Source organism: Mesoplodon bidens (assembly GCF_964165515.1).
Source record: "Mesoplodon bidens genome assembly, chromosome: 14".
Classification (NCBI taxonomy): Eukaryota; Metazoa; Chordata; class Mammalia; order Artiodactyla; family Ziphiidae; genus Mesoplodon; species Mesoplodon bidens.
In genome coordinates this window covers 13675197-13702695 of record NC_138170.1, presented here as the reverse complement: position 1 = coordinate 13702695, position 27499 = coordinate 13675197, and the positions used below count along the sequence as shown (strand labels likewise).

General features: G+C 43.8%; 1 protein-coding gene across 1 annotated transcript in view; it reads left to right on the top strand.

Annotated features, from left to right (window-relative positions):
- ACOXL (acyl-CoA oxidase like) overlaps positions 1–27499 on the top strand; it is a gene marked incomplete at its 3' end in the record, with an annotated part of 353946 nt that overhangs the window by 148456 nt on the left and 177991 nt on the right. The window contains 1 exon segment of the mRNA XM_081254598.1: positions 18008–18124. Coding sequence (XP_081110724.1) covers positions 18008–18124 — 117 coding nt within the window.

Genomic DNA, 27499 nt, shown 5'->3' with positions numbered 1-27499 from the left:
TGTTTTTTTATATTTCATGTACTTTTTGTTCCTCTGTTCCTCCTTTACTGCCTCAATTTACAGTAAGTGAATATTTTTCAGTGCAACATTTTAATTCTTTCAATGTTTTTTTTTTTTTTTTTTGCGGTACGCGGGCCTCTCACTGTTGTGGCCTCTCCCATTGCGGAGCACAGGCTCCGGACGTGCAGCCTCAGCGGCCATGGCTCACAGGCCTAGCCGCTCCACGGCATGTGGGATCTTCCCGGACTGGGGCATGAACCCGTGTCCCCTGCATTGGCAGGCGGACTCTCAACCACTGCGCCCCCAGGGAAGCCCCTCAGTGAGTTTTAAAGGTATATTTTTTGTGTTATTTTCTTATTGGTTATTTCAGGGTTTAGGATATACATCTTAAGTTATTGGAATCTTCTGATTTATTTTAATTCCAGCAAGATGTAGAAACTTTACTCCTGTATAGCTCTATTCCTTCCTTGCCTTTTTGTTTTATTAGTGTTATACATATTACATCTATAAAAGTTACAAACCTAACAATTTATTGTTATAGTTATTACTTTATATAATTTTATTTCTTTTATAGAAATAAGGGAAGAAAGGAGAACAAGTATATATTTATAAAGTTTGTTACATTAACCTTCTTATTTATCATTTCTGTATCTCCTATCTTTTTCCTGTGGATATGAGTTACCAGCTGGTGTCACTGCCTGTTCCAATACAGATTTGTTCCCATCTACCTCTTTTTTTGTGCAGTTATTGTCAAATGTATTATTACATTTCCATATGTTATAGGCATCACAATAAATTATATTCAAAATGTTCTCTTTAAATGCTTTTAAAATCTGTTAAAAGAAAAAAGGAGAAGAAATATGTAATTATACCATCTTACATGATTGCCTGCATAATTACCTTTACTGGAGCTCCTTGTTCTTTGTGTGTGGATTTAAATTACTATCTGTTATAACTTGCTTTGAGCCTGAAGAACTTCCTTTAGTATTTCTTATAAGGTAGATCTACTAGAAATTAATTCTCAGTTTTTGTTCAGTGAAATCTGTTACTCCTGCAATGTACAGTCTCTGATGTCATGCCTGAGGGGGGTGCAGCCTTGAGCATGTGACTGTGTAGATGAGTGCCTGGGAGGACTGTGGCTGTGTTTACTGTCACCTTCCCTCATCTCCCCAATAAGCTTTGTTTATTGTTTCTTTTTTTTAATTAAACATTTTTTGTTGAAGTATAGTTGATGTAAAGTATTATATAAGTTACAGGTGTACAGCGTAGTGATTCACAATTTTTAAAGGTTATGCTGCATTTATGGTTATTATAAAACATTGGCTATATTCCCCATGTTGTACAGTATATCCTTGTAACTTATTTAACTTATTTAACTTATGTAACGTATTTAATCCCCTACCCCTACATTGCCTCTCCCCTCTTCCCTCTCCCCACTGGTAACCACTAGTTTGTTCTCTGTATCTGTGAGTCTGCTTCTTTTTTTGTTATATTCACTATTTTGTTGTATTTTTTAGATTCCATGTATAAGTGATATCATACAGCATTTGTCATTCTCTGTCTGACTTATTTCACTTAGCATAATGCCCTCTAAGTCCATCCATGTTGCTGCAAATGACAAAATTTCATTACTTTTTATGGCTGAAGAGTATTCCATTGTATATATATACCACATCTTCTTTATCCATTCATCTCTTGTTGGGCGCTTAGATTGCTTCCATATCTTGGCAATTGTAAATAATGCAGCTATGAACATTTACCCCATAAGCTTTTGAACTATCTGCCTCTATTGGTATCAAACCAGTTGTTGGTCCCCATTAATCACTAGCTGATTGCTATGTTGTTTTAAGCAATGCCCCGGGCATATATTATGTCACAGTGTGTTTGTGCTCCAGTTAAATTTGGCTCCCTTTGCAGGGGCAGGATGTTTCCAGTCTTTGAGGCTGATCCAATCACAGAGGACACTGCTTAGCCGTCTCTTTCCCTGATTCTTTATGTTAAACTTCTGGCTGACCTACCATTTCACTGAACTTATCATCTTTCAGCTTGTTGCTAAAAGAATTATAGAGCTACCAGCAACTCTTAGCTGCTCACCATTAAGGTCTCCACTGTTTGTAAAAACACTCACAGGCACGATCTTCTGCATACTTTGTTCCCAAAACAGCTGGTTTCCTACACAAAGCTGCAGAGATCTCTGTTCTTACGGCCTGCCTCTCTTCCTGAGAAGAGCCTGTGTAATATTCAGAGCTGGGGGTGAGACAATGACTTGCTTCCCCTGATGTGACACCCCTGCAAGCAGGACTCTGGACAGGGATGGTAGCTCCTGGTTTTCCTAGCTTATCCTTCCTGGCATGAGACCTCCATCCTAGAAACAAGCTGAGTCATGGATGCTCAGGATTCAGGATTCTTGACTTGCTGTGTCTGGAGTACAGCTTCTGCCCTATGAATGGGGACTGGATGGGGAAGGGAGCTGCAGTCCTCTAGGCTGTATCTGCCTTGAATAAAGCTTCTGTAATATGGAGCTGGGAGTGAAGGGTGGAGGGAATGAAAGATGCCAGTGGCCTGCATGAAGCCATAGCCCTAGACTGGGAGGTAGTGGGAGGGGGAGCCCCATCCTCTTGACTGCACCTGCCCAGAGTATAGCTCCCATCACACTGAGCTATTGGGAGAGGTGGGGGTAGGGGGATGAGGTTCAAATGATATTTAAGTTTAGATTTTTTTGAATAGATGTTTCTCCATTTGCTTAATGTCCTCAGGATAATTTCCTGAGACTTTAAGAGTAGTTTTAGAAATAATTTTCAGTGATTAAATGAAAAGGGTTTGGGTATCAGTACCATTGTATGCAGGTCAGCAAAAGTAGTGGGGTCCAGCTGGGGATGAAAATTGGATTTCCCTTTTGAACAAAGCTCAGAAGTGTGCTGTTATCTCAGGTTCAGTCCTGATAGAGGTGGTACAGGGACCCTGGTCTCCTGATCACTGGCAGGTTCTCTGGTCCAGTCTCCACTAGCCTCCCTCATTTTTTTCATGCATTGTTTTCCTGATTTTGTTTAGTTATCTGTGTTCTTGCATTTCACTGAGTTTCTTTAAGATGATTATTTTGAATTCTTTTTCAAGTAATCTGTAGGTCTCCATTTCTTTGGGGTCAGTTACTGGAGCTTTATTAATTCCTTTGATGGTGTCATCTTTGCCTGATTCTTAATGATTCATGTAGCCTTGCATTGGTATCTGTACATTTGAAGAAGCATACACTAGCCTCCCCAAGCCTCTTTGAAATGCATTCACCCAGGCTGTCAGCTTGTGTTGCGTTCTTTGGTATCCCACGATTTGGATAATTTTCAGTATCCTAAGATCGTACACAGTAACTCAAATGACCTTGTGGAAGTTTATTTCCAGGCAGTATCCGTACAAAGCAGATGAATTATTTTTGTCACAGGCATAATAAATTGTTAATTTTGGAAATGTTTTCTGTAAAGAAAACAACTGCCAGATTATTTTCTTTTTAATTTTCAATTATGTGCAAGGATCCATCAGTACAAAGAAATGAAAGGGACTTGTCATGACCCAGATGATGGCATTGCCCTTTGGGAATGCCCAGGAGAGGGTTAGAGCTAGGTAACAGACTAGGTAGGTAATTCTGGGCAAAATGTGGCAGTGAAATCTGTGTAGTGAAGGAAGAATGTCCTAAAATGAAGCCCTGGGAAACTGGCAGATGTGATAGGTCCCACACAGGTCCATTTGTGACTGAGGACAGCAAACCGATGGTGAGCTCTCTGGACAACTCCAGCTGAGAGGACTTTGCATTGCTGTGTTCTAGGCCTTGATGACAGATGTGTGCATCCAACACCTGACATCCAGATGCTGGATGTAAATGAGGCCCAGCAACTGGGTAGATAGAAACCCTTAGATGGAGGATGAAGTGTTTAGTTTTTTCTGGGAGGGGTAGTTATGACAATATAGACCCACTCAAAGAGATTTTTTTCCCTTAAATAAATATTCCTTGAAGGCACATATGCCAACAGAATAGCAAAGTTTGCTTTTACTTATTATTTCAGTTTCAGAATCAAAGATGAAAAAGGATGCCTGGAAAAAGCTGTGTTTAGGGAGGCTCAGGACTTGCATTAATTTCCTGGCAGATTAGAGAATAAAGTGGGAGAGAGGTTAAACCAAGGACTTGTCTGCCAAGTCAATTGGAAGAAGGAAGATCAAGGGAATTGTCTGAAACCAGGGAATGGCTATTTTAAGCAGATAGGAACAAGAGTCTGTTCACCTTCATCGGTCCTTCTCCGGTCAGCCTAGTGGCACTTGCTGTAGTTAACTATGTTGGTATATTTATTTCGTATCCCACTGGGGTAGACCTACATCTCTCACCTCTCCTTATCTCTAAAGTGAAACCAAACCACAGAATTACATAGATGAAGGAAAAAAGTGACATGTCCTTTTGTATAGTTTTAAAAACATTCCTCCTAGGAAAAAGAGTCCCAAAGCAAAAGCGTTAAACTGATTATCCAAAAAATTTTAAATGTACATATTTCAAATGACACAGTAGAGAAATATCTAAACAAGTATGACTAACAATGGTTCATTTTCCATAATACATAAAAAGCCTCTATAAATAAATAAGAAAAATAGTAACATCACAGTATATAAATAAATAAGCATATGATAGGAGAAAATGTTAAGAAGACTTATCCATGGCTTATACACATGTAAACAAACTAACTAACTTATTACTAATCAAAGAAAGATGAGTTAAAGTGAGATAACTTTTTACTTTATTAAATTAGCAAAGACTTTTGAAAGGATAATACTCAGATCTGGTAGAAATGCATTAGGAAGAGCAAACTTATATGCTAGGAAAAGGAATAAAATTGATATACTCTTTCTGGAAAGTGAGTTGGTGATGTGTATCAAGGGATTTAAAAAAAGGTTTACATGTTTTTCATCCAGTATTATTTTCTCTAGAAATTTACCCTAAGGAAATACTCATTAAAATTGTGACTTCTAGAATATTTAATGACATTGGAAATTGCATACAGTGAAATTAGGTAAACAGAAAAGCAGAATATAGAACTCTCCTCCATATGTTACGAATCGAATATATTCATGTATGTTGGAGATATTCATTATTCCTTGATTGTCACAAGCATACTTGTTCATTTTATTTTTTCTGACATTGAAGTGTCTGTAACTGGCACACATGTACCATGTAATCTTCCTTATTCATGATAGATTATCATTAAATTGGTGGTACGGGGCTTCCCTGGTGGCGCAGTGGTTGAGAGTCCGCCTGCCGATGCAGGGGACACGGGTTCGTGCCCCTATCCCGGAAGATCCCACATGCCGCGGAGCGGCTGGGCCCGCGAGCCATGGCCGCGGAGCCTGTGTGTCCGGAGCCTGTGCTCCGCAACGGGAGAGGCCACAGCAGTGAGAGGCCCGTGTACAGCAAAAAAAAAAAAAAAAAAAAAAAAAATTGGTGGTACATATTTAAGAACTTTTTTAAAGGGTGGAACTGTGACATAGAGTAATTATATATTAACGTTTATGCATGATTTTCTCTCTTTCTCCTTATCTCTATGTGGAAGCTAAATAAATCTAATATTATCAATCAGTTATCGCACTTCTCCCAGATGAACTTACTTAAAATTCAAATCTAAATATGTCATGTACTTCTGGGAAGCTGGAGTAGATGTACTTTTCCCTATTCCTTCCACTTAGAACAACTAAAAAGTCTAAACATTACATATAAAGCAGACATAAAATAACTCTGAAAGGTGGAGACAAGAAAGCAGACCAGCTAGGACCACCAGACCCAAGGGATGGCACGGTGGGGAGTTCCCTTGCTTTCTTTTTGACTCATATATTCTAGACTGGGTACTGGTGAAGCTGACAACCCAGAAACACCAGTAAGAAGGCAAAAAAAGAAGTCTGCTTTGTTTAGCCAAAGGACTAGGAAAAGACAGTCAGCAAGACAGAAAACTTTTAGGCAGTACTGCTCGACTTAGTCAAACACCACAGAAAGAACTGTGTTCCCTCCTACCCATGCCAACAAAGGCCAGGTGGGAAGCCTGGACTTCTGCTCTGCCCATGCTATGACAAGCTGCAGCAACTCTGCCACCACAGTGGTGTCAGAGAAGGCCAACCAGGGAGCTGGGACTTTCATTCATGCCAGAAGGAAATTCACACCATCCCCTGGGGTGTCAGTAGAGACCAGGTGGGGAGCCTGGACATCCATCTGTACCCAGTACCTCCTCCCACCTCCTGCTATGGTAGTGTCAGAGGAAGCCAAGTGGAAAGTCAGAACGTTCACTGCCATTCGACAATAATGATGCTCCATCCACCACCATGTCAGTGGAGGCTACATGGAGAGCCAGAATTCTCACCCCTACCCAGCAATAGGAGGAACTCATCCCCATCACTGGGGTGTCAACACAGACCAAGTAGGGAACCTGGACTTCTCCCTCCACCTGTCAGTAATGACTCCTTTCATGTCAGAGAAATACAGAGGATTTAAATAAGATCCAGAGTCTCACAACATAACATGAAAATGTACCTGTTTCAGTAAAACATCACTTGTCCTACCAAGAATCAGGAGGATTTCAAACTGAATGAGAAAACGTAGTCAATAGATACCAACACTGAAATGACAGAGATGTTAGAATAACTTGAAAAATAGTTTAAAGCAACCCTCATAAAAAATGCTTCGAAGAGCAATTACAGACACCCTTGAAACATGAAAAAATAGAAAGTCTTGGCAAAGAAATGGAAGATATAAAGGAAAGCCAAATGGACTTTTAGAGCAGAAAAATACAATAACCTAAATAAAAAACTCAGTGGATGGTGTCAGCATCAGAATGGAGGAGACAGAAGAAAGAATCAGTGAACTAGAAGATTAAAAAGGAGAGAGAATATCAGTAAAACAAAGAGCTGGTTCTTTGAAAAGATCGATAAAATTGACAGACCTCTAGCAACATTGTCAAAGAAAAAAAAGAAAAAACAAATTACTAATATCAGGAGTGAAACAAGGGATATTACTACAGACCCTGAAAACATTAAAAGGGTAATAAAAGAATACTAGGAACAACTCTGTAAACAGAAATCTGAAAACTTAGATGAAATGGGCCAATGCTTTCAAAAACAAATACTGTAATTCAGCCCATATGTACGACAATTTGAATAACTCTATAACTATTAAGGAAATTGAATTAATTTAAAACCCCCTAAACAAATCTTCAGGCCAAATGGTGTCATTGGAGAATTCTGCCAAACATTTAAAGAATTAACAATAATTATATACAGCTCTTCTACAAAACAGAAGAGGATGGAACACTTCCCAAATTCATTTTATGAAGCGAGGAGCATCCTGATTGCAAAGCCAAATAAAGACAATATAATAAAAGGAAATTACAGAACAATATCCCTCATAAATGTAGACACAAAAATCCTTAGCAAAGTATTAAGAAATAGAATTTAGCAATGTAAAAAGAATTATGCACCATGACCAAGTGGGGTTTATTCCAGGATGCAATGCTGGTTTAATATTCAAAAATCAATGTAGGGATTCCCTGGTGTCACAGTGGTTAAGAATCCTCTTGCCAATGCAGGGGACACAGGTTTGAGCCCTGTTCCGGGAAGATCCCACGTGCTGCAGAGCAACGAAGCCCGTGCGCCACAACTACTGAGCCTGTGCTCTAGAGCCCTCAAGCCACAACGACTGAGCCCACGTGCCACAACTACTGAAGCCTGCGTACCTAGACCCCGTGCTCCACAACAAAGAAGCCACCGCAGTGAGAAGCCTGCACACCGCATTGAAGAGTGGCTCCCGCGCGTGTGCGGCAATGAAGACCCAACACAGCCAAAAAAAAACAAAAACAAAAAACTCCCCAATATAATCCACCATATTAATAGGCTAAAGAAGAAGAATTACATAATCATAATCAATTGGTGCAGAAAAAGCATTTTAAAGATTCAACATACGTTCTTGGTAAAATCTCCCATTTAAATAGGAATAATGAGAAATGTGCACAACCTGTTAAGGGGCATCTACAAAATACATACAGGCATGCTTTGTTTTATTGTGCTTTGCTTCATTGCACTTTGCAGATGTTGTGGGTTTTTTTTACAAATTGAATGTTTGTGTCAACCCTGTGTTGAGCAAGTCTACGGGCACCATTTCCCCAACAATATTTGCTCACTTCATGTCTCTGTGTCACATTTTGGCAATTCTCACAATATTTCAAGCTTTTTCATTATTATTATATTTGTGATAGTGATCTGTGATTGGTGATCTTCGATGTTACTTCTACGACTCACTGAGGTGCTGATGATGGTTGGCATTTTTTAGCAATAAAGTTTGTTTAAATTAAGGTATATACATTTTTAAAGACATAATACTATTGCACGTAATAGACTACAGTGTAGTGTAAATTTAACTTTTATATACACTGGGAAACCAAAGAATTCATGTGATTTGCTTTATTTCAGTGGTCTAGATCTGAACCCACAGAATCCTAAGGTGTGCCTGTACAGTCAACATTATACTTAATGGAGAAAGACAATGCTTTCCCCCTAAGATTGAGAAGGCAAGGATATCTGCTCTTACCACTGTTATTCAACTTAGTGATCAAAGTTGTAGCTAGTACAATACAGAAAGGGAAAAGCATATAGATTGGTAAGAAAGTAATAAAAGTGTTTCTATAGTCAGATGACTTGAATGTTTATATAGAAAATCCCCAAATATTTACAAAAGTCCTAGAACTAAGAACTGAGTTTCAGCATGGTCACCAGATACAAAATAAACATGCAGAAAGCAATTGTATTTTTATATACAATGAACACAAGGATACCAGAATTTAAAATATAAAATAATAACATTTACAATTGCTCATAAAAATTGAAATACTTAGGTGCAAATTTAACACTTACATGCTGAAGACTGCAAAATACTGATGAAAGAAATCAAAGATCTAAATAAATGGAAAGACCTACCGTGTTTATGGATTGAAAGACTCTGACGTTGTAGGCACCCTTACTTCTAAGGCTATGGATTGAGAGGGAAAGTGGATGCAGCAGCCAGCCCTTGAGCTACTCAGGCATGTCCCATTGCCAAGAGCAGTCTAAAGCCAGCCTAAGGCATTAAGAAATGGATGCCAGCCCTAAAGAGAACTTCATTACTTGGCTTTCATCTCCAGATGCTCAACCTCAGTGAAGGAGAGCCCTGGAGAGTGTTGGGGCCTCAGTGTAGGTCTCCTTTCTCTCACTGTGGTCAGGCTTGTGTCTCCAGGATGATAGTAGGCTCTGGCTGGCTCTTTGGGCAGGCAGGATGCACATGGACCCTACACCAACCATAGTACGGAGGGGAAAGAGGAGAGAAGGGCTGGCTCCCAAAGGGGTCAGCCCTCTTGCTTCCTCACGCTAATGACCAAAGTGCTGGGGGCTTCTGCAATACTTCTGCAGTGGTGCTGTTGATAGACGATCTCTCTCTCTGTATAGATGATTTTTAAAAGTACAAAAATAATTCAACAGTGAAATCATTAGGCCACCCCAGGGAGTTTCAGCTGTAATTTATATCTCCATGTCTCCCGCCATTGTAATTTTGTTTTGCATGCATTAGGATGTGAGTTTTTTAAAAGAAAAACCTCAAGGAATCACAGTTCTGATGGCTAACATTAACCACTGTGTCACTCACAGATATTACTAAGGCTATAATTCTGAAAAGTAAATTAATCTCCCTTGTGTGGGAACCATCTGAATAACATTCAGGTTCCTCTCTAGGGTAGGCTGATCGACTCTGGAAAGAATCTTCTGCTTCTATGGCAACATGATGTGAAGGAAGGCTCTGCCCCCACCACCTTCCCTGGCTTTATTTTGTCCACCTTGTCCCTCCCTGGAATTTGGGAAGAAGAAAACTGGCTGGTGTTCTTGGGTACATAGAAAGGCAGGTGCTTTTCGAAAGCTTCATGTGCTTTCCAACACACACACACACACACACACACACACACTTTTTTCTAACATATTAGTTGACAGCTTGTTTTCTTTTCTGTCAGCAATTTCATTATCTTTAATGTTGAGTGGAAGAGACTTGCCTCTTCACCCTGAAAATCTTTTCACAACAGCTTTAGTGATGCAGAATAGATTAGTGCTTTGTTTGGGTGAAAGAAAGTGTTTCTTTTGGGAAATTTTTAAATGGCTTTCCTAGATCAAGGAAGAATAGAATAGAAGGTGATCCTAGGAACTTGGGGTAACGGTAATGACTGTGGTGATGACACCTGCCATGCCTTGAACACCTACTATGTGTCAGGCGTGGGCAATGTCTCCCTTCGTCCCCTCTGTCATCGTCAGCCCCACTTTAGGACTGAGGCACCCGAGGCTCAGTGAGTTTGTGTAACTTGCCCAGGAGAAAACGACAGGGGTCAGAGTCTGTATGCAAGCCAGGTTTGTCTGATCCAAAGCCTGGGATTTAACCACTTTGTCCTTCCTCCTCTCCTGTGATGCCTGGGATGAAGTGATGTTGACTTGGTCCCAGGATAGCCTCCTGGGGGCAGCAGGAAGCTCCAGGAGAGGATAAGAACAAACTCAGCGGAGAGGTAGCCAGGTTCTCTGTGTTTTATTGTGAAGGCGTTTGAGCCACAGTGTGTCAGGTCGGACCCCTCTTGCTGGTGTAACTGAACCCTCAGAGAAGAAGCTGGAGTTGGTCGACCTTCAGATCCAAGGTGACCCAGGACTGGCTCTCTACTGGTCCTTCACATGAGGTCAGCGTCACTGTGGTTACAGCCCAGGGTTATCATGTTGGTCAGAAGTGGCCCACACAATAGAAATATGGAGACAGGGTCACAGGGATACTCTGCCTCCTGTTGTCTCTTTATCTGAAGGACTTCTGGGGTCTCTACTGGGGTCATCCATCCACTGATGGGAGGACGTGGCCTGATCCCAATCTCTTGTGGTTCTGTAGCCTGCTCCCCTTGGCACTGCTCTCCCAGTGCTAGTGGATGGGGTAGACAGTCTTTGCAGCCTAGGGTAGCAGAATGTCAGTCCCCACCAGGCTGTGACTGGTCACGATTTTAGACCCATGAGTTTCCTGTTGGGGAAGGGCCTTTATGTTCCTGGGGTTTGATTTGGTGTGACCTTTGAGAATGGGAAAAAAGTAACAGCAAAGGCTGTTTGTCTCTGCACTCTATGGCCAAGAAAACACGGGCTCTAGTGTCTGTGTTTGTGTGTTTGGGGTGGCGGTCCCTGCTCTTTCTATATACCTTTGGACACTGATACCAAAGCACCCTCATTTTTTCTGTATCTGAAATATTCTCATGTTTAAAAATTGTCATTTTCACTGACCCCGTCACAACCATTGAGGTTCATCTGTTCTTTTCTGTGGTCAGATTGAAAGACTGCTAAGGGGTGGGAGAAAAAACGGGGTCTGGAAGGCACAGAAGGTATTTGTTCGGATTTCTGCAGGATTGGAAGGGCACTCTGAGAACTCTTCCTCGGGACCATGTCACATATTTAATCACAACCAAGGCTACTATTAAAGCAGCACTTATTTATAGACTACATACATATACCTCTCCCATCTCTCCTACAGATGGACTGAAAATTGCCCATTTGAAGAATGACACCTAAAACATGGTGGAGGTCACATGTGGAACCTGATGTTTAAGGCAGGATTGCTTTGTCAGAGCGCCAGGGCAAACTAGTAAATGTTCAACTTAAAAAAAAAAAAAGTAGCTAAATGTGTGTGCAGCCCAGCCCCTTCTGTGATCCCAAACTTGACCCCAGCTTGGGTTTGGCTGGGACTGGGGTTTGGTGAGGCTCGGGGCTGGGAGTCATGTGTCTATTCTACGCATTACCGGATAATAAGTAGCCAGGTTTTTACATCCTGGCCAGCCAGCTGAACCCAATCTGCTGGGTCCAACCAGTGCCATTAAAATATACTGCTTTGGTGGGGCTTCCCTGGTTGCACAGTGGTTGAGAGTCCGCCTGCCGATGCAGGGGACACGGGTTCATGCCCCAGTCCAGGAAGATCCCACAGGCCGCGGAGCAGCTGGGCCCGTGAGCCATGGCTGCTGAGCCTGCGCGTCCGGAGGCTGTGCTCCACAACAGGAGAGGCCACCAGTGAGAGGCACACGTACCGCAAACAAACAAACAAAGAAACAAAAAACAAACAAAAAAATATACTGCTTTGGGAACCCTTCTCAATACTCTGTAATGACCTATATGGGAAAAGAATCTAAAAAAGAGTAGATATATGTATATGTGTAACTGATACACTTTGCCGTACAGCAGAAACTAATGCAACATTGTAAATCAACTATACTCTAATAAAAATTAAAAAAAATATCCTGCTTTGTAACATATTTTCCCTCTGGGTTTCTGTGTCCAGGAACATCCCAAAGAAGGGGAGAATTAGGGACAGATGGGCTGTGGGCTGTCCGAGAGGCTGGGGGGTTCTCCACTGGGGCCAGTGAGAATGGGGCGCAGTGGTCCACCTCTGGGGCACTCACGGGCTCCCTGAATCCTCTCTGTGGCTGAGTTATTAACGAGGGCAGGTGGCCACAGGGAGTGTGGCCGGGGCTGAGGAATCTGCTCAGCTTTTGTCTACAGAGGTCAGCCCTTTGACAGAGAAGGAGGAGAGTTCTGTCCTGTGGCAGCAGGGATGCCTGTGAGCCAGCTTGCACCCCCAGAAATCTCAGGATCAAGGATGGAGGCCCAGCCACAGAACTCTCTTTCTTCCAGTTTGACTGGCTGTCATTCAGAGCAGGCCGATGCAATGATGCTGCAGAGCAAGAAACATGCAAAGCAATTATCTTTTTAGTAGGTCACTGGCCTCCTTTGGGAGAAGAGACCAGAGGGAGGGCCGGGGAGGCAGGCAGCCCGGCCTTCCCCAGAGGCTGCGCGTGCAGTAGCGGCGTGGGTGATTAATAGCTGTGTCACTTTCCATGAATGTTGCTTTAAGCGGCTGTGTTCAAAACTGAGTGGGAACAAAATAAAACAACCCAAAATAAATGTTTCCTCCAGTCCTTATGAGTTGCTGGAATCCAGAAATAGCTTCTCAAATCTATCATTTTAAATGGCATCGTTCACGGCCCTCTCGCGTGGATACTGTGATGCACACGTATCACTTTCTCTTTTTAAAGACCATGAAAAATTTGAGCTCAGTGACTTTGGGGTTGTTTTCCGGCCCTGAGATAAAAATTATGTTTACAGAGAAAAATATAGCCTTTACATGGGTTTTTAAAGAAAAATAGTAACCCAGTGGAGGAAAAGGACAGGAAGAATATTGTGTCCATATAGATTATAAACTGGAACAGTAAAAACGTCTGGCAGGCAGTAATTGCTGGCCAGCTGCACGGATTGTGGTCCTGTGAGTTGTGTTCAGGGCAGTGTGCCTGGATGCTGGCAACCAGAGGACCGGCCTGGACCATCCCAGCCCTCCGTGAAGTCGACTGGGGCCTGAGTGTGTAAACAAGAGGGTGACCTCCTCCGGCCAAGTTCTCTCAGAGCACAAAGTCATGAGGCCGCCTCTCTCTGCTGCCTCTGTTGGAACCAGGCTACTGGCTTGGGGATTGATGGTGGCAGTCTTAGGGATGACTCTGGCTGCATCTCTGGTCAGGAGAAGGGTCATTAGCCTTGAGTGTCGTATTGATGTTTTCCCCTGGAGAAGCCAGAGAGCACATTTGAAGGGTGAGAAGCCCATGGGAACCTCCTGGCTCAGTGCTTGAGGGACTATCAGTGTCTCGGGCCAGAGAAAGGGAGGGAAAGAGTGTGGGTGCTGCCTGGCTTCTGACCACTCATTTGTTCCTTTCTTGAAAAAAACCCAACCCCAAACCAGCAGTGGGTGGGCTGTTGTGCCTAAGGGCAGGGTGGGCTCCTCATCTTAGTTGCTTAGTTGCTGCATCGCTGTAGTAACTGCTCACTGACTCCCACTCAGCACTCCAGTGTCTGCCAGCTGGGCTTTTATCAGAACATCTATGAACAAGCAAACATTCCAAAGAGACATGGAGGGATGGGTGCTGGAGGAGTTGGGTGTGTTGCTGCTGGGAGATGGCAGGACACTCCATCTGTCACCTTGCTTTCAGTCTCTCCCGCCCACTCACACCTGGCCAGGCTGGGGCACCTGAAGACAGAACAGGCCTACCCTCAGTGAGCTGTGAGTCTTGTCCCCAGGTGCTGTTTTAAAATCCTAGGTTGGGGCTTCCCTGGTGGCACAGTGGCTAAGAATCCACCTGTCAATGCAGGGGACACGGGTTCGAGCCCTGGTCCGGGAAGATCCCACATGCCGCGGAGCAACGAAGCCCGTGCACCACAACTACTGAGCCTGAGCTCCAGAGCCCGCGAGCCACAACTCCTGAAGCCTGCGTGCCTAGAGCCTGTGCTCTGCAACAAGAGAAGCCACCGCAGTGAGAAGCCCGCGCACTGCAACGAAGAGTAGCCCCCACTCGCCACAACTAGAGAAAGCCCGCGTGCAGCAACAAAGACCCAATGCAGCCAAAAATAAATAAATTAAATAAATAAATTAAAAAAATAAAACCATAGGTTGTATTAATTGTTTAGGTATGGTGACAGGAGACGACACATCAGGAGCCCACTGCCATTGAAAACATAGCTTGTTACTTGCAGTTCCCAAGAGGTGGAGGGATGCCCTGCCATGTGGGGCCACCTGGGGAGGCACCAGGGACGGTCAGGAGTCCGAGAGAGTGAGGACAAGAGCTTTTACTGGGGGAAGGCACGGGTGAGGCAGGCTAAGCAGGCTAAGCAGGTTCAGGATTTTTTGGTTTAGGCTAGTTTGAATGATTTCAGCAGGTTTGGGGGCCCTGGGGGCTGTCCTAGTGGTCTGGCCAGGGGGAGATTAGGGCAGGGGAACAGTGGCCCAGAGTGAAAGGGCCCCTGAAGGAGGTGGTGGGGATGCGGGCTCTGGATTGGCTAGTTGGCAATGAAAGATGTAATCCTTTGCTCTCTCAAGGAATTGGCAAGTCCTGGGAGGGGCAGTCCCTCCAGGGTCAACAAGGGCCCAGATGGCAACGCATCAAAACATGTGGTTAATGCAGGTGCACACAGCGCCAGCATGAAAGGGAAAAGGGCTCCCATGTGGGAGGGGTAACAGATGAAATGCTTAGGGCAGTCTGGGGAGAAGCAGCTGCCTGCTTTGATGGCTTTGGTTTGGTGTTTGAAGGGGTGAGTCCAGAGAGGGGAGGACGTCTCCAGGGGAGGAGAGGGCTGAGCCACCAAAAATATGACGTGTGGTAGTTAGGGGTGAGGTTGGCTGCAGGCAGAGAGTCTGCCTGGACAGAGGCCCAGTATGGGAAGGCGTCTGCGGGGCTTAGCAGGAAACAGTTGGGACCCTCAAGTAAGTCCAAAGCAGGTCTTGAATGCCAAGCTGAGGCATTTGGATTTTATTCTGTATGAGCTGCCGGGGCTGTTTTGCCCTTAGGAATTCTCCTAATGAATTCATAGACTCATACAGAATGACTCCGCTTGGCTGTGTATCATAATCACAGAACTTAATTAACAAATTAGGATGCTGATGTAAATTTATTCCGGATGAAAAATAGAAATCCACTGTGGCAGGGCTTGAAGATGCAGTGCCTCCCAGGCTTGCAGGTAACGTCGGTGAGTGGAGAGGGCTCTGGGGATCGTGGGGGGTGGCCATGCCCCCAATGGAGGGGTTGACGGCCTCAGACCTCCAGGGAATCACATCACGGGAATGGAGTCCAGCATTGCCCGATCGTCTTTGTTTTCAAGAAAGGCTGGAAATGCAGATTCTTGTTGTGAAATCACTTGGTCGCTTGGCAATGCATTAGCTAAACTCCGTCCTCCCTATCAGCACAGTGAAAGGCACTGAGAGGCCAGCTACGTGGCCCCTTGGTGGCCTCTTTCTGCTCTCCTGTCACCCCAACTGAATTGTGAGGGTCAAAGAGGAAATGGGGTGATTTCAAGGTGTTCCTCCATTGGAGAACTAAGACACGGCAGGTCAGGGGTCAGATCTGGCATCCAAGGACCTTCCGTGAGGTCGGAGTGAGCCACTCAGGTGCTTCATTGGTATTTCCTTGTTGCCAAAACTCATTAATTCTTTCATCCATTCAGTGAATATCGAGCGCCTGCTGAGTGCCAGCGAAGACCAACACCACACACACAAAATCAGAAAATGTGATGGGATACTATCTCAAAGTATATTCTCATTGTAATTATTTTTCAGCAAAACAAAACCTAAAAGGCGCTGTGATCAGTCCCTTATTTTGCTTTTGCCATGTGGGTGATGCTTCCTGCAATGATGCTCTGGCACCAAAGGAGGCAATACTGGTGACCCACAGGGTGGGATGAGGGGGTGATGGGAGGAGGGATGCACGAGGCTCTCCCTGCCCACGCCACCGGGGCTGCTTCTGTCCGCGTCCTGGGCTGTGAGCTTCAGGCTGTGAGCTCCGTGGCGGGGCCTGAGCCTTCTTGACCCTGGGGGACGCCTGGCGCCTCGGGCGATGATGGCACCGAGCAGGCCCGCAGATGTCCCCCAGGGGAGTGAATCACATGTGGCCATAGCTGGTTTCGGTGGAGAAGAGTTTAGCCACAACGACCGTAGGAAAAGTTCCAGTAGAAACACAGCATTTCCAAATGCAAGTTAAGAGAGTGGGCACAAATGGAGCTTGTAGAGTGACCCGACATTATGGGGACACCATTATTGGGTCTGTGACTGTTTTATTTTATTGGTTTCACGATGATCCAGAAAAAGCTGAGGGGTTTTCCTACGGGCTGTCAGGCTCCTTTGGCCCTGTGCCCTGTTGTGGTTGGGATGGACGGAGGGCATGGGCAAAGGCAGGGTGGGGTCATGTTCCTCAGACAACTATCTGTGGGGTGGTTAGATGGCGTCTAGGGACGCTATGCTCGTAGAAAACGAGCCTGCACTCACAGTGTGCCTGTGTGTGCTGGTTGTCAGGTCTGTCCTCCCTGTCTCCCACCCACATGAGATGGCCAGGTTGTGAATTCTAGATGCTTTATGAACTAAAAAGATCATGGTCCCCTCCTTTTCATTACAAATAGGAAGAACATTAAAGCATGCGATTATGACCCAGAAAGTATCAAACATAAAATTTTTTTTTTAAATTTGCTGTTTCCTCTCTCTCCTTGAGTGATTGATGGGTATCCTCATTTCATTGGCATCTGAAGCACAGGTGTGCCCTGCCTGTTGGATAACCTAGCACGATGTGCACCTACGTCTGCCTATGTGTGCACGTGGGTGTGTGAAATGTTTCAGAAATTGACGTTAAGATCGGAGCTGTTCACAGAAGGGAGGCTGCTAAGCCCAGGATTGTAGAGCATCAGGCTGCATGGGGCAGGGGGGTGACCTAGACAGGCCGGGCTTGTGCTTTCTGCAGCCGCGGGCTTCTGTAAGATTAACCCACGGGTGATGCCTGGGGACAATCCCACCCCACTTTACAAGCTGCTCTGAGGAGGACCTCTGTTCACCCCTACACAGCTGCATCAGAGCATCAGAGCAAAAGGCAGTGCTGTCCACAGGGCACGGGGTTTAAGGAAGGAGTGGAGAACACCTTTCGCACGAGGAACTGCAGGGGAGGATTTAGGTGGGCTGAAAATAATGAGCCGCCTGTGAGTCTGACAGAAGCACCGGTGTTGGCGTGGCCTCCTCGTTGAGACTGTCCTTTTGAAATATGTTCTAGGGTATCATTCCTGTCCTATTAATTATGTCAGGAACTTAGTGAAGCTGAATAATTAATGATCGCAGGGCACTAGGAACCATAAAATGCCACGTAAATGTTAAGGAGTAAAAATGACTCTGTGTATTAAATAGATACACTGCTTTAAAAATATTCCATGGTGGGAAGGTTAATTTCCAGAGCAGCTGAAAAGCTTTTTGTTGGACTATCTTCGGAAACTTTTGCCATCTTAAGTACATTTGAGGAGACTGAGGCATTGTGTATCTGAAGTATTTGAAAGACAAATGGCTGTTTGGGATGATGATGCCTATTGGATTTTGGTAAAGTTGTGTCTGCTTGATTCTCTCTAGCCAGAGGCAGTTCGGGCCCAAAGCCAAGGAAGAGGTCAAGATCATTGAGCACCGAACACAGACCCTGCGGCTGATGCCTCACCTGGCCACGGCCTTGGCCCTGACCTTCGCCAAGAGGTGAGATGCCTCTGGGGGTTTGCCCTCTTGAGGTGAGTCTGCGGCTCTGGCATTAATAGGAGGCAGGCAGGGGCTTCACTTTTTTTCTTTTATAAACAATTTTTGTTTTTTAATTTACTTTTAACTGTGAACACGAAAGAGTCTGTGGTTAAAATCCAGTGCTCAGGTGAAACTTGACATCTGAATCTTGGTAGTCCGTATATCCTGATGATGGGGTCCACGAAGAATTTGGGAAGACACGAACTGACGCTTCTCCAGAGTTTCTAAAAGAAACAGACTCAAACAGTTAACATTTCTCTACCTCTGAAAACGGTACTAATTTATACGAATATTTTCAAAAATAGGTCAAGATGTGTACATGTGGTGGCGGGCTATTGAATAAAAGAGCAGTAATAATGCTGTAAATTCACACAGAACTTCACATTTTACAGCTGGCTCTTCTTATCTTTGTCTCGTAAGCCTAGACATTGCCTGGGCAGTTGTGGGTCATTCCCACATGGCAAAGATCAGAAATTAGGAGATTTGCCTAAGATCACAGGGTCCAGGAGTGGGTGGACTGGGACTGTAACTCCAGACTTTGGACGCTTATCTGTGTTCTTTCCTCCCTGTGCAATCCTGCTTCTTGTGGGAACTACGAGAATTAATTTCTGAATAATTTAGAACTGGCATGTGTGTGAAACTGACCGCACCAATGGGTAAGCTGGTGCCAGGGTTTATGAAAAGAAGGTGATTGGAGAGATTCTGCCTATAGTGTGCTGCTGGCTTGTGGGGCTGCTCGGTTGCTGCTGGCCTGGCTGAGGGGAGCTTGGGTGGGCGCCCCTCTGCCATTATGCACTCAACACTGGGATACCGGGGTGTGTGAACAGTGAATGCTGCAGACTGAGCTTTGGTAGCAGCACTAAGATTGATCCGAGCCACCTGGAAGAAAATGTAAATCACTCACATCTAACATCTTCCTTAAAATATTCTTGAATGTCTTCTGAGGTTGAATTTACATATTGTAAAATGCACAGATTTTATTGCTCAATGAGTTTTGACAAGCATATGCACTGGTGTAATGAACACTTCAACCGAATATAAAACATTTCCATCACTCCACAAAGTTCCCTCGTGCCCCTCTGCAAGTTGCCCCACTCACCACCACAGCAGAGACAACCACCTTTCTGATTTCTATCCCGATAGCTTTTTTTGCCTGTTCTTGACCTTCATATAAATGGAATCATACAGTATGTCTTTGTGGGTGTGTCCAACTTATTTCGTTCAATGGAATGTCTTGATATTCCTCAATGTTGTTCAGAGTTTAATTTTTATTGCTGAGTAGTAACATTCAATGAATAAACCACATTTTTTTTTATCCATTTCTGTCACTGATGAACATTCCAGGCTTTTAGCTACTATGAATAAGCCACAGTGAATATTCTAACACAAGTTTTTCATTTTTCTTAGGGTAAATGCTTAGAGACGACTTGCTGGGTGTTGGGTATGTGTATGTCTAACTGCGTAAGAAACTACCTGTTTTTCAGAGAGGTAGGACCATTTTATGCTCTCTTGGGCAATATATGGGAGTTCCAATTGCTCTGCATCCTTGCCAGCCATTATTGTTATGATCAGGTTTTGTCTTGCTTTGTTTTAATTTTAGTTTATTTTGGTCTTTCTAGTAGTTGAATTTTATTACCCTAATAACTAATGACGTTGAGTATCTTTTCATGTGCTTATTTGCCATCTGTATATTTTCCTCACCCATTTTTTAAAAGTTATTTTTTTTTTTTTTTTTTTTTTTCTTTTTGCGGTATGCGGGCCTCTCACTGTTGTGGCCTCTCCCGTTGCGGAGCACAGGCTCCGGATGCGCAGGCCCAGCGGCCATGGCTCACGGGCCCAGCCGCTCCGCGGCATATGGGATCCTCCCAGACCGGGGCACGAACCCGTATCCCCTGCATCGGCAGGCGGACTCTCAACCACTGCGCCACCAGGGAGGCCCTAAAAGTTATTTTTATTTATTGGCTACGTTGGGTCTTTGTTGCTGTGCACGGGCTTTCTCCAGTTTCGGCGTTGTTGCTGTGTGTGGGCTTTCTCTAGTTTCGGCAAGTAGGGGCTACTCTTCGTTGCGGTTCACTGGCTTCTCATTGTGGCGGCTTCTCTTGTTGTGGAGCACAGGCCCTAGGTGCATGGGCTTCAGTATTTGTGGTGTGCAGGCTCAGTAGTTGTGGCTCACGGGCTCTAGAGCACAGGCTCAGTAGTTGGGGCGCATGGGCTCAGTAGTTGTGGCTCATGGGCTCTAGAACACAGGCTCAGTAGTTGTGGCGCACAGGCTTAGTTGCTCTGCAGCATGTGGGATCTTCCTGGGCCAGGGCTCACACCCCTGTCCCCTGCACTGGCAGGCGGATTCTTAACCACTGTGCCACCAGGGAAGTCCCACACCCATTTTTAAATTGGGGTGTTTATTTTCTTATTGTTGAGTGTCAGAGTTCTTTTTATATTCTGGATAGATTCTTTGGCATCATATATGTGATTTGCAAATATTTTCTCCCAGTCTGTCACTTTTGCTTTTATTCTCTTAAAAAGTGTCTTGATCAGAGCAATAGTTTTTAATTTTATTTGATTTGATAGCTTTAAATTTTGATTTGTCTTGAAATTGGGTAATGTGAGTTCTTTTTCAGAATTGTTTTGACTCTTCTCATTCCTTTTTGCCTTTACTTATACATGTTAGAATCATCTTGTAAATATCTACAAGAAAGAGGGCTGGCATTTTGCTTGGGATTGTGTTGAATCTATAGATCAAATTGGGGAGAATTGACTTCTTAATGTTGAGACTTCCAGTTCATGAACACCGTGTATCTTTCCCTTTTTTTTGTGTGGTACACGGGCCTCTCACTGTTGTGGCCTCTCCCGTTGCGGAGCACAGGTTCAGGATGCGCAGGCTCAGCGGCCATGGCTCATGGGCCCAGCCACTCCGCGGCATGTGGGATCTTCCCGGACCGGGGCACGAACCCGTGTCCCCTGCATTGGCAGGTGGACTCTCAACCACTGTGCCACCAGGGAAGCCCTATCTTTCCATTTTTAAAGATCCTCTTAGATTTCTAGCTCCAGTGTTTTGTAATTTTCAACACACAGATTCTGCACATATTTTGTTATATTTATACCTAAGCATTTTACTTTTCTTTGGTGAAATTGTTTATTTCTAGTATATGGGAATAATGTTTACTTTAGTATGTTGAGCTACAATCTTGTTTGTAGATTTTAATACATATAGGATTCTTCAGATTACCTGTATCTTCTTGAATGGATTTTTATTTACTTCATCTAATTTGTCAAACTTATGGCAATAGTGTTGGTTGTGGTATCCCTTTATCATCCTTTTAATGTCTGTGGAATCAGTAGTGATTTTGTCTCTTTCATTCCTGATATTTTGTTCTCTCTCTCCCTCATCAGTTTGTATAGGTTTATCAATTACATTGCTTTTTCAAAAAAACAGATTTGATACAATTGATTTTCTCTACCGTTTTTCTGCTTTTAATTTTCTTCATATCTCCTCCAATGTTTGTTATTTCTTTCCTTCTACTTGCTTTGCTTTAATTTCTTCTCACTCTCTCTTTCTTAAGGTGAGAGGTTAGGTTACTGCTTTGAGACCTTTCTTCTTGCCTAATCATTTAGTACTAAAATTTCTCTCTAAGCATTACTCTAGCTGCATCCCTCTGCTTTTGATACGTTGTATTTTCATTCAGTACAAAATAGTTTACAGTTTTCCTTGAGACTTCTGCTTTGACTGCTTTGGTTATTTAGAAGTACTGTCATGGTCCAAGAACATATTATGAAGGACTCTGTTCTTTCTAATTTAAGGCCCAGAACACACACACACACACACACACACACACACACACACACACATCTAACACATTCCACATTGTGAAGAATATATATTCTGTTATAGTTGGGATGATAGTTCTATAAATGCCAATTAAGTTAAGTTGGTTGGTTGTGCTCTGAAGACCATATACATCCTTTCTGATTTTCTGCCTACTTGTTCCATCAATGGCTGAGAGAAAGGGGTTGGCATTTGCAACCATAATTATAAATTTGTCCATTTCTTCTTTCAGTTTTATTAGTTTTGTCTCAAGGATTTTGACTTTTTTGGATGCATATACATGTAAGGATTATTATATTTTCTTGGACAATGATCCCTTTATCGTTATGTAATTTTTCTCTTAATCCCTGAAAATATTCCTTGTCCTGAAGTCTATTTTATCATATTAATATAGCTACTCCAGGTTCCTTTTGTTTAGTGTTTTCATACGTTCATTTTTAACCTGGCTATATTTTTAAAGTGGGTTTCTTTGTAAAACAGAGGATAGTTAGGTCTTGATGTTTTTATCCAACTTGAAAATCTCTGACTTTTAGTGGGTGTGTTTAGACCAATTGTATTTAAAGTGATTGTTGATATGTTTGGATTAAAATCCACATTGATAGCTGATTTTTATTTTTTCCATCTGTTTTTTTGTTTCTTTTTCCTTTTTCTCTGCCTGCTCTTAGATTAAATGAATATTGTTTATTATTCCTTTTTATCTCTTTGATTGACATTATTTATACTACTTTTGGAAATATTTTCCTTGTTGACCCAGTGTTTACAGTATACATCTTTACTGAATTAGAGTCTGTGTTCAACTATTATACTGCTTCCCCTGTCGTGTATGGACCTAAAACAGTATATTCCAAATTCCTCCCTTCCATCCCTTTTTCTGTTATTGTTGTCACATAATTTACTTTTAAATATGCTGCAAATACACAATATATTGCTACTGTTTTTCTTTTACATAGTTATGTTTTAGAGCAATTAAAAATAAGTAAAATTGAATTTTATTTTACCTTTATTCAATTGCTAACACTGTTAATTTACTTGTATAGATCCAAATTTCTAATTGATACCATATTTGTTCTGCCCGAAGAACTTCTAACATTTCTTGTAGAATAAGTCTGCTAGCAGTGAATTCTCCCGATTTTTTTTTTTTGAGAAAGTCTTTATTTCTCCTTTTTTAAAAAAAGACATTACCAATATGTACAGAGTTCTGGGTTGATAGTTTATTTTTCTTTGAGCATCTTAATGATCTCACTCTATAGGCTTCTTGATTCCTTGATTCTCATGAGAAAACAGCCATCATTTTTCTGGCTGTTTCCCTATATTCCTCATATATCCCCACTTTAACTGCTTTTGAGATTTTCTCTTTTTCTTTGATGTTCAGAGTTTGATTATGTTGGCCTAGGTGTGGTTTTGTGGTTTTGTGTGTCTGTGCTGTTTGGAGTTTGTGGAGCCTCTGGGATCTGTGGGTTGAAGTTTTTCATCAAATTTGGAAATATTTTGGCCATTATTTCTTTAAATATTTTTTCTGCCCCATTCTTTCTTTCCTTCCTATACAGATGTTAACCTGCTTCATACTGTCCTACATGTCACTGAAGTTATGTTCTTTGTTTTCTCTATACTTCAATTTGGATAATGTCCATGGATCTGTCTTCAAGTTCTCTGTTTCTTTTGTACACAATGTCCAATCTACTAAAAAGGGCTGGTTCCTCCCTGGAATTCAGCTCATCAAGGCTCCCTGCAGCATTTGTTCTTTGGGAAAATACAATTTTTATTTTATCCACTTTCCTTCTTACTGTTATTAAGGGAACAAAAGTCTCTGGTGTCCTTTTATATCTTAACCCTGTGACACTTCTTTTAACCTCAACGATTCCATCTGAAGTTGTCACTAACTCTCCACAAAGTGTCCCTCACCCCATTATACCCCTTTTGTCTTTATCCTTCCAGCCTTGCTTCAACTAAGCCAGATATTTCTTGACACAGAGGCTGGTTTCCAGTGGTTCTCGGATGTGCTTTTTAAAAACTACGGACTCTGGGTACCCACTCCCATGATTCGAATTCACCTGGTCTAGGGAGCATCCCAAGGAATCCAGAGTGTGTGTACTTAAGCTCTTTGGTGATTCTTATGAGCAGCCAGAGCTGAGAACCACAGGAACTTTTTAGGGAGTTTCCTAGCATGACCTGGAAATAAATTTTGCTAACAGTTAAGAAGCAGCAGTATTAAATTATCATGAACATGTATACTGGATCAAGATAATCTGACAGTGAAACCTAAGAATGTTTTGCATGCATGCCAAAGACAAAGAAAATTCTTCTTTGAATCTTTTGCCCTGTAGAACTTGTGACTATTATGAAGAGGCAAGGCTATCTATACATTCACTTCTTAATCCACTATTTACAAATCCATGACACGAGAAGTTACTAGACCACATAACAAAGAGGCACTATGTGTTCCTCATTTATAGTTTATATAGGTATAAAATACATATTTGTATATATGTATATATAAGTTTATAGATATATACACTTATATACACCCATCTTTATATGTAACAAAAGTGTTATATGTATCAACATGTTTTTTTCCTTCAGCTCCATTTTTATTTTTTAGACTGATGTAAGCGTCATATACCTGGATTTTGTAAGAACTGTGTTGTCACTATTAATAAAAATTAAAGTTTCTCTTGATTTTAGGGAGATACTCCTCAAAGGCCAACATCAGAGAAGTAGAGATCACTGTTCCAGGTTTAGGTTTCAAGGGAGAAAGGAGAGGTAATAAATGGAAATTGACTAGTAAAAAATAAAAAATCACGGAGCCCTTACCATGTGCCATGCATGGGTGAGACAGTGTTGAACAGGACACATCAGACATATGCCCTCACCAAGCTGTCAGTCTAATTGCCCCTGGGACCTTCCTGATTTCCTTGACCTTCACCTCCCTGGGCCTTCTGTGGTCTCTGGCCTAGTTCAGTGTCCCCCTCGTGACTCTCTTTTCTTCCCCTGTGCCTCCTCGGTGGCAGCAGGGGGTTGACCCACTGAAAATCTGGTTAAAGGAATCCCCAGGACGAAGTGCCTCAGCTGTGGGGGGAGGAGAGGTTGTCTGTGTTTTGAAACAATGCTGGGAGAAGTTGGTGTTTCTGTGACAAAATCCAGCTCTCCTATTTCTCATTTACCATGCCTGTTGCCTCTCCTCCAACTGGTGAAGAAATAGTTTAATGAAGTTGGTTGTTCCATGACAAATGCTAAGTACCTCTCCCCGCTACACACCCCACTTTTAAAAAACTAAGGTTATCAAACCTTGGTTATAGGTCCCATCTCTCAATCCCTGTGGACCTAATTCTGCCAATCAACTGACTTCAGTTTCAGGGTCTGGGTAACTTGAGTTTTGATGGGTTAGATGTTTGTTCAACTCATTGGGTCCCGCTCAAGTGCAGAGAAACACTCGTGAGCATCCAGACCTTCAGGTGTATGTGGCTGGAGTGGGAAAAACAGGCCACTAGCCACGTCAGTGGCCCTGTCTCTCTTCCCATCTAATGTGACAAAAGCACAGATAGTCAGAGCTTCACGTCACCGTAACAAACAGGTCACGGAAGTGAAATGGGACAGCTTTTTCCAGGGCACATCACATATATTTGTGTCTTCAGAAACGTTACGGCACCTTGCTAGTAGGGCTGCCAGGGAAAATACAGCCTCCCAGTTAACTCTGAGTTTCAGGTAGCCAACGCACACCTTTCTAGTCTAAGTATGTTCCCATGACTGCAACAGGCAGTGTGCCCTTAAGCTAAAAATTATGCATTGTTTATCTGAAATTCAAATTTTACTGGGCGCGCTCTGTTTCTGTTTGTTGAGTCTGGCACCCCTGCTGGAGTTGGACGCGGTCCCTGCCACATGGAGCTTGTGCTGCCTTGTCTAGGGTTTGACAATAGCGGGTCAGCGAGTGGACCTGGTTCCTGATCCCCTTCCGTGCCCATCGGCTCCACAAGCCTGGAGACTGGGGGAGGGGGACAGGACCTGCTTGGACCCTAGTGAGCCCCCTACCCTGCCCCACTCATGTTCTCCTAGCCTTGACAAGGAGGGGACAGAACCGGCTGGCCTTTGGTGCCTGTTTGCTCTGGAAGAGGTGGGACCCATCTCCCCACTGCCTGCCGAGCTGCCGGGCAGAGCCAGCTCAGTGGGGAGGGGACTGTCTCAGTGGGGGCATCTGTGCCAGGTGACGGATGGCCCCCTGAGGAGCCTGCCAGGGCTCTCCCCCTGCTCTCTCTCTCCAGAACTGCAGAGCTGTGCCCTCGTCCCCTCCTCACACCACCTGTGTGTCAGGTCCCTCTCTGGGCCCTGAGGACTTGGTAGCCAACAGAAAGGTCACAGCCCTGCCTGGGTGGCCACGTGGCCAAGGAGGATTCCTGTTTTCCCTTTGGCTGTGGGTGCCCATCCTTGGGTCACTTATTAACCTCCGTGGGGCTGCTTCCCACCGCTGCGGCTCCGGTGTCCTGCGTGTATCCTGGTCCAGTGCCTTGCCCGTGGGCCCTGGCGTCTGGGTCTTACTGGACCTGCAAGCTGATGCCCTCTGTGTTCTCACTCACAGACTGGGACCGTAATTAATGACTGTGGTGGGAATACATGTTCGATAACTGTTAGCTGCTGTTGTGCCATCACCCCCAAGATGCCTCAAACTTCCCACCCCCATCCTGTCAGTTACCACATTCTGGTGATTTTTCCTCCCTACACTAAAAGCACTCAAAGTTCACCTTTCCTGGCATCTCGCCTGGACCCTCCCCAGCTCCCTCTCTTGGCTCCCTGCCCCGCACGTCCAGCCTGGCCCTCGTCAAATCTGTTCTCCGCAAGCACAAGGCCCGAGATGAGATCTGAATTCTCACCTGCCTGCTGGGACCCTCCTGCGGCTTCTGTATTGGATGAAACTCGCTCCCTCACGTGGCCTCGGGGCACCGTCCCCTGCCTGGCCCCTGCTGCCCCCAGCCACTCGGCATGTCTTCTGTCCTCCACCCTGTGCTCAGCCTCACCCCTGCTTCGGCCTTTCTTACAGGCTGCCTCCGCACCCCACCCTGTCACTCACGCCTCACATCCTTGCCTCCCGTCACCTGGGAGCTCATTGTCATCCTTTGAGGCACAGTTCAGGTTGTCATCTCCTCCAAGTCACCTTCTTCCCTGAGCTCCTCCTGGAATCAGGAGCCCTCTGTAAGCCTCTTGGAGCAGCATCCCGGGCTCCTTTTTTCATTTCACCATTGCTCTTGGTTTGTGATTATGAATTCTTCCAGCATAGAAATCGTGGATTCTTAATTTGGCATCTCCACGTCTAAGAGTGCCTGGCTCTCTGCATGAGATACTTCAACTCAACTGAGTGAAATCACCTTGTGTGATTACATCACTCTTGGTGGAGCCCAGGGCTGGCTGGCCAGGGCAGTTGGTCCCTGAAATCTCCCCTTGGAATCATCTAGTGGGATTTGCTACAAAAATGAACTTCCTAGCTTAGAAAGTGACCAACAACTTAAAAATAAATCAATGTTTGT